This window comes from Harmonia axyridis, chromosome 1 (assembly GCF_914767665.1).
Source record: "Harmonia axyridis chromosome 1, icHarAxyr1.1, whole genome shotgun sequence".
NCBI lineage: Eukaryota > Metazoa > Arthropoda > Insecta > Coleoptera > Coccinellidae > Harmonia > Harmonia axyridis.
The window spans coordinates 22,176,134-22,187,788 of NC_059501.1; the positions used below are offsets into that span (position 1 = coordinate 22,176,134).

The following is an 11,655-nucleotide window of genomic DNA, read 5'->3' on the forward strand; positions in this document are numbered from 1 at the left end:
TCATTATTTCATTTTTGAACAAACAATTCAGAAGAGCGCCACCTTACATAACTCTTGTAAGCTGAACACCAAAGCAACAAGTGGAATGTCTCATGAAGTCTGAAACAAAATCGAATCAGTACCCACTTCAGGGATTCTACCCACTCATTTGAAAATGACATTTCTGTTTTTTTGATATTCAGGGAGTTTTCAAACTATATGCTCCTATATATAAAAACATAACCTAAGAATCGTTTCCTCGCTGTTTTCCCTAAATTACTTTGAAATAAAACAACTTCTCTTCAGAAATTGTCGTTCTAATGCCATTCAGTTCAAAAATACCCATTTCATTCCTAACACTATTTTGACTTGTTGATTTTTATCCTTGTTTTTCGAGAATCGAGGCCAAGGTTATACATTTTAGAATGTTTCATTCACAAAACAAATTGCTATCTTGAGAAAACTACTCGAACGTAAATTTTGGTGGCTTACTTCTACTGTTTAAACATTACTTCATAATACATTACCTCGTAACATTGTTTTTAAAATTTTAGAAATTTTAGGAATGGACGATGATACCATTAGGCCCAGATACCACCATGTGCCAGTGGTAGGCTCTAGGGACAGATCTGAAACTTACTTAACCCTCGCTTTCGAGGTAGCCCTAATCGGGTTAGGACAACAAAGGATAATGCCTGTAGGATTATATGCCCAGGTAATTCTGAATCAAGAGTTTGTTTTTTCACACAAAATAAACGTATTTATTTTTTCAGGAGAAAGCTTGTAAACAGCAAGAACAATTGATACTAAAATTACAAGACATTGAACAAGACAACTCCTTGGTAGCTGTACTCAGAAGGCAAGCAATAATTCTTCTGGAAGGTGGCCCCACCAGCGGACTCGGCATTGGAATCCACCCGGAGAGCATACCAATGCATACTTTTGCACGTTTCATGTTCCTATCTTTATTGAACTATTATCCTGATTTGGCGTACGAAGTAGGATTGAGAGCTATGAGGTTACCAATCCTAGAAGAACACGAGGATTCTGATGACCCTTTAGGGGGTAACCCTGGGAATTCTTTGATGATGGGGAGGTCGCCGAGATGGTTCACTTTGGGACATATAGAGACTCAACAATGCGCTCTGAGTTCCACCATGCTGAGTGCTGCTAAAGGTAATTTTTTTGTATTCATAGCAATACCCGAGATGCTTCAAAGAATGAATAAAAGTATTATGAGAATTGGTTGAGAAATAAATTTCAGCAGAAAGATCGGTAGCGTAAGTAGCTCCGCTAATGATAAGTATCAGTTTGGTAGCGTTAGTATTCTCTGCTGGACGGGTTGCTCCTTTTCTTGACAGCAATAGGTTCTGTGGGTCCTTATTGAAGGTTACGTTATGATGAGAGGCAATTTCCTCTTATAATATTGATTTTTATTTCCAAGCTTGCTTACGGTATTATTACTATTTTCTTTTTCAATATATGTGAAATTTATTCAGAATAACATTTCAGAATGTTAATAAACGTATATGTTTCAATTTCCATTATTGCTATATTTTTTAAATTTAAATTTCGTTCCAAAAACACTATCACTAATGTCAGTTTCTCAACATTTTCTTCTTCAACCACGACAGTGGCTACTATGGGCTTTCTCAACATGTTACCAAAAAGTAGCATAATAGTTATTTATAATACAAGTGCAGAAGGCATTGATATTCTTCCACAAGTTCAAAATTCAAAAACGAGCCACGAAGTGGCGAGTTTTGGAATGAAAGAGTGGTAGAATGAGCCTTCTGTACGAGTATTATACATTATTTTCTCTAATTCATTGCATTTTCATTGAAATTAATGAAATATTTCCATAAATATATTTTAGTGATTTTTGCATTGAAAAATGTTGGTTGGCAGAACTGATTTCTTTAAGGCAAATTGATAAATTGACAGATGAAGCCGTGGCGGAAAGTTCGGAGTACCAACATAGAATAATAAAATATAACCATGAAAACTGTGCGTTTTTGATATATTCTCGCACGATTTTGTTCTACAAGATGTGGAAGAATGAACGGAATAACCACAGAATTAGAGAAAATAAATTCGCTACCAAAGATAGCGATCGCTCCGTAGCGGAAACTGATAGATTGCGTTCATAGAATAAAAATTCATAGGATATTGAAAACTATTCTACAAATGTTGAGTCTGCTGAACGCTCCCATTGATATCGTCGTATTTCATGATCTATGACAGTGAAATGATACAAAGTTTTTTCAAAAATGTGTCTACTGTAAAATAGACTCTAATTTGGTCCTAGATCAAGTGATCAAAATTCAATGGCCACTGTTAGTTTTATGTTCACATTTAAAGCATATTTTGGTATTAACAAATATGCAACAATGAATGTGGATATTCAGTTTTGATGTTTAATTCTAGGTGAAGTTCTACGCTTACGAACTGTTCTCGAATCGTCCCAAAGGCATATTCACAGTTCGTCTCATCTGTTCCGACTCGCACAAGATGCCTTTCGTTTTGCAACACCCGAAAATGGACCCAGACACCCCACTCTGCTCAGTGTGGCTTTCGAATTAGGCCTTCAGGTAATGCGGATGACATTATCCTCTCTCAACTGGCGACGAAGGGAGATGGTCAGGTGGTTGGTTACTTGCGCCACCGAAGTTGGTATGGATGCGCTGATGTCGATTATGCAAAATTGGTATCAGTTCTTCACGGCTACAGAGGCGACAGGTCCGGTTGCCACGACGATCATGTCCCACAGTACTATTATGAGGCTCAATCTGAGCTTTACCCAACAGGAGGAGCTATCGAGCTGCGCCAGAAACCTGGCTTTGCAGTGTGCCACAAAAGTAAGTGCAATTTTTTGTTACAAAAACATAGAAAGTATGAAACATGTTTTCATCAATATCATAGTGAATGTAGGAGACCCAAGTCCTAATTTCCAACTCCTTTTGTCAAAACTCCCCAATTTTTTTGCTTCCTTGGCTTCTTCGACATCATCCCTACAGCTCCTTCTTGATATTCCTCTTTTCTATCTTTCTTGATGTATCCACTCCAACAGTTTTTCTTGGCCATCATTTAATCCAATCGTTCTGTATGTTCAAACCATGTCAATTGTTTCCTATGTACGTCTGCAATAATATCTGTTCATCTGCCTCCTGATTTCAGCAAAACATACTCTCTCCGATGTTGATCTTTCACAACTCCTTAAAAATCCCAAATCTCATACTTTCGCACTACAATATAATTCTTTTAACTATTGATTTGTAGATACGCATTTTTGTTTCTTTCTTTATATTTCTTCCCAAAGTATGGAATTGAGTGCTCCAATGGTTTTTCTCCCTAGTTATTTCTCCCAAAATACAAAACAAATCTTAAATACTAGGATTTTGCAGTAAAAAATATTGCATTCAGTATCATTAGAGCAATGCATAGAGTAATAACCATAAACAGAGGGAGTGTATGCAATTTTTACATGTCCCCAACATGGTTAGATTACATTGTCGGATTGTGATATATTTTCAAATCCACAATTTTACTATATCATTATGAATGTATATTATATTGAATGAAATATATTTATTTGAGTTATTCCCGATCGAATATGCAAATTTGAATATTTGGAATCCTATATTTTTCCTAATTGTTGAATTTATAATAAGCAGAATATTTATTATTTTCTGTATCTACCTGCTGAAATCTAAGGTTTGGCAACTATTACTCTCCTAGTGTCATTCATTGTTTCACGTCGTTTAGCACGCTTGATTGTTTTCTGAATTTCTGATATATTTTAGGTATTTATTTCAATATATTTTGGGTTAATATGAAACGTTGATTCATTATGGGACATAAGTCGTGCGTTCTTTATGGAGAAACCCGCGAATTCAGTGAAATATCGGATGACTGATATGTTGTCATTTCCGCGCGCATCATGTCAAATTTGATAGTTCATGTTGGGGACAAAATTTGGTTACTGAAAATGACATATGTTCCCTCTATCTATGTTTATTACTCTGAGGTGCAATGTTTATGATTGTATATAGAAAAATTTCATATATTGCAATATTCAAAATTAACAACATAACAATGGTATTATTGGATTTCACTTAGTTATTATTTTATATTTTCAGGATCCACCAAATTGTGCCTTGAATGCCTTAACTCTTTGTGAGAATGAGGCTTTGTCTTTTGAGACAGCCTATCAGATTGTTGTGGATGCCGCTTCTCATATCATGACATCTTCTCAGTTGTTTACAATAGCAAGGTACATGGAACACCGAGGTTACCCTACAAGAGCATATAAGTTAGCCATGTTGGCTATGAAAAATGTACATTTAGCCTACAACCAGGTAAGCTGCACACACTTATCATAGAATTCACACCACTGTTTGTTTTTGTTTGTTCTGTTTCAATGTTTTTTATCTCAACTCTTCTATATTCGTCCTTTTTTTTCAGGAAAGTCACCCTGCTATTAATGATATTCATTGGGCTTGTGCCTTGAGTCATTCGCTTGGCAAGAATGAGCTATCGAATATGATCCCACTACTTGTGAAAAATGTGCAATGTGCAAATGTTCTGTCTGATATATTAAGAAGGTGCAGTATGACCGCCCCTGGAATGTCTTGCCCACACCCTGCCCCCCTTGAAACAGGAAAGCATTCGAGCCATTCTCATAGAAGCAGAAGCTGTGCACCTGCTGCTATAAAACCTTTATCGTATGATAGGTATGTAAAACTTTCTAAAAACGTTTATTTTTTCTTTTATTTTTTTTTATTTGTTGATTGCTGACCCATCAAAAGATTTTAATATTTTATTCATTCATAAAAATAGTTTTTTATTATCAGAACTTTTTATTACTATACTAATGTTTTTATAGTGGTAAATAATATATACCAAGTGGCCCACCACAGACACGGATCTCATTTTAAGGGTTAGAATCAAGATATTTTCAAAATCGGAACGGAAATCACCTTGTAACTGATGCATTTGTTTTGATGCCAACATTTGTCACTCCTTATCTGACGGGACACTATAGCAGTAGCGTAACATTATTTGATTTATTTCGAAATTATCAATTCATGCTCAAAAATAGTTTAAAATGTGATTTATTCATAAAAATTCTTTTGTGTTTCAAAAGGGTCAATGTTTTTTCAGTTTAATGATTTAGCTATTGTAAAGTTATGAAAAAAGGATTCCTGAGGAAACATTCAACAATCAAATCGGGATTATCCACGCCTATGGCTCGCACACACAATTGGCTGGCTTGATTGTGATTGGTGACACTAAACTTCCATCTCTCTTGTATTCAGGATCGAGCGCAAATGTTTACTTTCATTTCTTTCTATCTATATTCTAAGGTATAGAGTAGTCAAAAGCACAATCTAAAATTATTTTCATTTATACAAGGTGTTCGAAAACAAAGATATAGACCAATGTAACACACTCTTTATGTATTCCAAAATGGAATGGCAAGCTCAAATAATGTATACTTTATACCTTAGAAGCACTATTTACAACAAAATTGCGAAAATTTTTAAATGATGGAATTTTCTTATTGGAGTTCAATGAAGAAACCAGTTATGCCACCCATTCAATGTTTTTTTCGAGTAAACATATTGGCTTCTTTGATGTAGAAAAAAAATTTAACTCTGAATTATACTGAGTGATCATTATTAATATTCAAACATTAAGTATAAATAATGGCCAAAAACTCTCTTATTTGAGCTTGCTATTCCATTTTTGAATTCATATACACTTGAATAAGTGTATATTTGGTCTATATCATTGTTTTCAAATGAATAATTTTAAATTATGCTTCAGATTACCCTATTCACATCACAAAAAGAGTCTGTGGTGAGTCACCTGGTATAATGCATATCACAGAACAATGTCTTCTTATCTTATTTACCCAATAATCCTAAGAATTCATTATGGGGAATGATGAATCAAAAAGGAAAAGTAGTTTTTTAGATATTAAATTTTTCAACTCTAAACGCTATAAACTATGGTTTATTTCCAGGCCCCCTCTTCGTCAATTGCTGGAAGCTGCAGTCTCTGCCTACATAAATACGACACACTCAAGACTTACACATATATCTCCTAGACACTACGGCGATTTCATAGATTTTTTAACGAAGGCTCGAGACACATTTTTATTAGCCCATGACGGTCATGCCCAGTTCACGCAGTTAATAGAGAATATGAAAGTAGCCTACAAGGGTAAGAAAAAGCTAATGTTCCTAGTGAAGGAGCGTTTCGGCTGATGCTACGCCAAAAGGGGACAGTGTTGCCTGAGAAATGAACATTTGGGGTGATATTCGTCTGTGTATATTTGAAAAATTGAAGCGTCCGGAAGAAAAGGTATGGTTAATGACCTGTTCAGAGTTTTCATATCAATTGGTACTTCTTGCGAATATACATAAAGGAATCATTTTATCAATACAGGAATCGAATTCATTCTTTGAACTCCAACATTTCTCTTTATCTGATTAACAATTCCAATTATTTTTTACTTCTAACTAGTTTCACCAGACAGTAATGAAGACTGATGTTAAAAAAAAACTCACTGACAAATTGAAATTGTTTTTTTTTCAATTCTTGTTAACCAGCTTGCAAAATGTTTTTTAAAATTTATCTTTGCCAGGAAACATTTTGCCAACCAATAATTAGATCAAGAGAATATTATTGTTTTTCAAAAATACTACATTTAACATCTTCATTTTATCATTAATGAATTGCAGAAGTACCATTTGAAAGTTTAACAGTGAATCTGTTATTATTCTTGCCTGCAAAATGCAAAACTTATTGAAACAGTGCCTGAATAACGGATTAATTTCTATTTGTATTGTGCAAATTGAATCCACTAAAAATTAGCCACTCAGATACTTTGAAATCATGATTATCCATTGATCATTTGCACCCTCAGATAACTTATCGGACAATATTCAATTTATGAGATTGACTTAACTACGTAATATTTATTTTCATCCTATTTATTTTAATTCAATTGATTTTTTGATTGAAGAGACTGATGTAAAGGAAAAAAGCTAGGAATAACTTCGAAATTAGCTCTAATTTCGAACAATCGATCCAAGATCTCATGCTCTCTTAGGGAGAATGTTTATTAGTATTATTTTCATTCAGCATATATTTCACTTGTGTTTAAATTATAATTGTAATTTAAATTCAATTCCTTGAGGTATATTTCTCAAATTCAGTGATGTCTCCTGTAGTGTATGTATGTGTACATTATAAGTTAAGTAACATTGTGCACATCAATTCAGGTCGAAAGATATCCCTCAATTTAAGATCTGGCCATCTTTTTGTTTTGATGATTCCTACATCCGAGTTTTTATTTTGTTTAATATCGAGCACTAAAATTTTTTTGTTAATACTGATCAAAAGAAAATTTTACAGTTCATGATTGCTAGATGAATTCTCTGACTTTTGACTAGTTCTTATATATATAAAAGTTGTTGAAACAAATAATCAAGTTTTGGAATATGTGGATCAGAGAATGTATCTACTTCAGCAAAATCTCATAATAAATTTAGGAATCATATTTAAAAAAATTTTCTTTATTTTGATTTAGTTATTAGTTGTTTCAATTTTTATTCAACCAAAGATTGTTGTTTATACAAGTTAGTATTTATGTATATATATAAATATATTAGTTTCATAGAATACAACATAAAGAAATGCTTCTCTGTATGAAATTACCGAGCGAAGAAAGTACTGGAATAATATACATACGATCCATTTGTACTCAAATTTTCTTTTGTTACTTTTTTGATGTTATTTTTCTGTTATATTAGGACTTGTGTTATCGAATGGATTGTTTTGTATGTTAACTTCCTTTTCGTAAAATTACAAAGGTGAATGCTTCCTGTTGTATGTAAAAACAGTATAGTAATAGTAAATAAGTACAAATAATTGACAAACAGTTGACCAAGGCATAAAGCATTGTCTACTGTCATTCCATAAGCTACCTCCCTAGCTGATACGCTGCAAGAAACATGAATCGGGGAATGGTCCTTTTGAGTGTTTAAAATTTTTCAATCAGAGACAAATGTAAAAACTGTGTGCTTCGGTTAGAACGATAGAAGTCCCAGTTTTTAATAATGCAGCATCTCATTGAGAACATAAATGCAAATTTTTTGTTGCTATGTTCAAACTAATCAATCAAAATGGATGAAGTAATCAATTTTGTATTAAAAATGAAGGCAATACTAGTATAAATTTGTAATCCACCTTCTATTTGTTAAGTAATGCCTCTGAAACACATCCAGATTTTGATTTAAATGGTCTGTGATTATCTCATGTTAATTTATGTCCAGTGCCACAATATTTTGGCCCTCTCCGGTTTTTAGTTGTTTTGAAATCTTATTTTTAAAGTGTGTACATATTAAATTCGCCAAATTGGTACATGTTCCATTCCGATGATATAATTTTTATATTAATTGTTGTCCTGTGTTTGTGTATACTTAGGAAAATGTACATATTGCCAAAAATACAAATATTTGTAATTACAACTTGGTTTTATTTCATTACATTATTGTTATGAATTTTCTTGAAGAGCAGTACAAAGATTTTTATATGAATATATCTAGAAAAATGAGAAAAGCACTGGCTTACTCAGGAGTTTTTGCTTGCTTGTTCAAATAGGTATTTATGGAATGTAGAATTTTGTTTCAATTATACATAATCAGTTTGGAACACGATGTTGAGTGAATAACTGCAATTATAATCATTAAATAATGAAATCCTCTACTTCTACTAAGCAGACAATGGCTTAGAATTCAATGGCCGTTTTTTTTTTAAATATCATTAAGAACATTCTCATGTAATCAGATTAGATGCCTCCATAAACTATAAATAATTCATAATTGAGGAATTGAAACAAACCAAGCACTAACTAACCTAGGTGCAGTATTAAGTTCATGGTCGCAGAAGAAAAAAACTCCTAAATGAAATAAATATCTATATTTTTAAAATAGGTAATAATAGTATATCCTAAAACTAGTTGCAGAATAGGCTCCTATTCCAACACGAATGCGAATGCAAGAGTGTTGGAATTGCCTACTTCAGTCAAGCTTTGTGAAATATTGTCGAAATTCAATGAAAAATTCAAATTATACATCCTAGTGACTTTTGAATTGCATCTTGGCAGTTGGTGTGACTGTTACGAAAATTGACGCGTGTTTAAATTTGATAGGATCGGAAGTCAATGTAGACAACCACAAAACGAAAAATATAACTGAAAACAATGCTGTAATGAGTTCATTACAGTACTGTTTTTAGAACTATAATGAACTCATTACTATACTGAAATAGAGAAAACAATTTTTGTGTTAATTGAGCAATTTATCACAGGAATTTTGTGTTAATATTTTGACAGATGACAGCCACAGCGCCAAACATATGATTTCCATAGACCTAATATCACATTTGATATAAGGTCTATGATGATTTCTTAACCTAGAACTGGAGTATTTGAAGTTTGAAATAATATAAATAACAGAAGTTATGTTTTTATTTGATTGAAATGGCTATTTCCGAATATACCAATAACATTGTGGAAATTACGAATATATTAACTGATGAAGAAATTAAATCTTTAGCGACAACCATAACAGGTGGACTTCTCAAAAATAAAATCAATTCTAGAGAAGGTGAAATTTTTATGTTGTGTCCTTCTTGAAATCACTGATTTTTATTATAGATACACTGAAAGCAATTTTAAATTACTCAGGTGATATACGTAGCATTCTTCGAAGGAAAGTTTTTACAAGGGAAAAATTGTTATCGTACCTATATGACAAAAATGTTTCTGTAATATTACCAATCACAAAACATGATATCATAGAAAAGATTTTGGAATTTTGGGGTATGTAGCAATAAATTATGGACAGAAGAAAATATTAAACACTATTAAACATTCTTCTTTAGGTTGTGGTAAATTTACAACAGAGGGACGTACTCAAATTATTGAAAAAGAATATAGTGATGAATTATCCAGTGATGAAGAAACTAATATTGTGAATAGGGAAATATTGCAGGCCAGTTCTTCTATAGGTTGTAGTAAATCTACAAGGGATGAACACCACATGTGTAAAAACAGTGACCAACAAATTATTGGAAGAACTTATACTGATGAATCTTCAATTATAAAGGAATCAAACCAGGATATTGATTATAATGTTTCAAAAACAGTTAAGCTTTTAGCTGAACAATTTAGTGATTGGTTCTACAAGTTATTAAATGCAAATGAACTTTCCCCTGAGCATTTCTTTCCAGATGGGGTTTTAAATCTAGTACTTGCATTGAATGGGGATGTAAATACTAAAAATGTTTGCAATGATCCCATAGCCCTAACAGATACTTTGATCAGTGTGAAAAACCAGTTTAATTTATTCTTCAATCCAAATTTAATGGAAGAGTGTTTGAAAACACAAATGGATCCTCATGGATTAGTTAGTATTATAGTTGGAGGAACTTTACATATCAACAGTGTTTGTGTTGGTGTCTTTGAACAAATGTTTGCTTTAGCTAGAGATCCCACTTCAGAAAATAATTGGAAAATTAAAAGAACTGATTTACGTTTAACTAATGGCAGCAGACTAGGTAATTCTGAAATTGAAGATTCAGATTGTAAAAAGATTTTATAATACCTTGAAGATTATTGACTTATTATAATATTTATATGTGTCATCGATATTTGATATCAATTTGTATACCTAAAATAATCAAAATCATTGTGTAAATTGTCGAATACTTTTCACTCTGGGTCAACTGACTAATAGGGTAATTTGAATTTTTGTAGAGCTAAATGACATAATTAGTTCGCACTGGTGCAGCCAGCCGGATACGTTATTCAAATAATAATCTCATGATATATTTTAGTCAAATATAAATTCCGTTTTTTTGTTAAGTCTGAAAAATCATTTTGAATTCTTAATATTCTGTAGTAAATGAATATTATTTTGCCCTTTTTTCATTTTCTCAAAAGTTGCTTTTTGTAATGCAAAGTTTCTAATTCATTATGATATTGTAAATATGTTTGAAAAAATATATAATTTGAGGTTTAGTGCTTTCAGTATCAAATATCCATGGTAGAACATGGATATAATTTTACAATGAAGATGTATACATTTTTAGAGCAACTTGTCTCATTGAATATTAGAATATCAAAAAAAAAATCAGAAACATTACATAGTAATTCTTTGATAATAACTTTTTCAAAGGCATGGGGGATAAATGAAATCAAGAAATGATGAAAACACTGATACGTAAAGTCAGAAGCTTTTGAGCGCTCGTTCGTTCATGCGGCAAAGGCACCCTTGAAGACCACATAATTATGACCTCGAAGGTGTAATTGACGCATGGTTAGCGAGTAGCGAAAGCTACTCTCGATTTTTTCATAGTTCTAATGTGATAGTAATTTCAACTTCGTCGGTTATGTGTTCGTGGAAATATTGGGTATTTCTTTTTTTTTATTTTTAATGGCTCTGTTTACCTGATCAACATGAAATTTTGCACAACACTTTAATTGGTCATTCTACATGCAAATTTGGATGGAACCTGTAGTATTCAAATAAAGAAAATTATTTATAGAAACCCTAGTCGGATTTTGACTATTAACAAACTGTGGCATTCAAGATCCGAACC

General features: G+C 32.5%; 2 protein-coding genes across 5 annotated transcripts in view; both read left to right on the forward strand.

Annotated features, from left to right (window-relative positions):
• Positions 1-8,516, forward strand: part of LOC123671333 (zinc finger SWIM domain-containing protein 4-like) — a 128,434-nt gene extending 119,918 nt beyond the window's left edge. For 2 of the 4 annotated variants that reach the window (XM_045605096.1, XM_045605100.1), the window contains 6 exons: positions 534-694; positions 753-1,155; positions 2,407-2,837; positions 4,119-4,337; positions 4,444-4,712; positions 6,008-8,516. In XM_045605096.1, coding sequence (XP_045461052.1) covers positions 534-694; positions 753-1,155; positions 2,407-2,837; positions 4,119-4,337; positions 4,444-4,712; positions 6,008-6,251 — 1,727 coding nt within the window. In that variant the 3' untranslated portion in view covers positions 6,252-8,516. The remainder of the gene's footprint in view (positions 1-533; positions 695-752; positions 1,156-2,406; positions 2,838-4,118; positions 4,338-4,443; positions 4,713-6,007) is intronic. The other 2 variants (XR_006746077.1, XM_045605098.1) reach the window with 2 other exon arrangements.
• A 941-nt stretch (positions 8,517-9,457) lies between these two features.
• Positions 9,458-11,072, forward strand: LOC123670575 (uncharacterized protein C3orf38 homolog). The gene is made up of 3 exons (XM_045604074.1): positions 9,458-9,659; positions 9,710-9,874; positions 9,937-11,072. The coding sequence occupies exons 1-3, from the start codon at positions 9,533-9,535 to the stop codon at positions 10,653-10,655; spliced, it is 1,011 nt and encodes a 336-aa protein (XP_045460030.1). The 5' UTR covers positions 9,458-9,532; the 3' UTR covers positions 10,656-11,072.
• Positions 11,073-11,655: the final 583 nt, after the last annotated feature.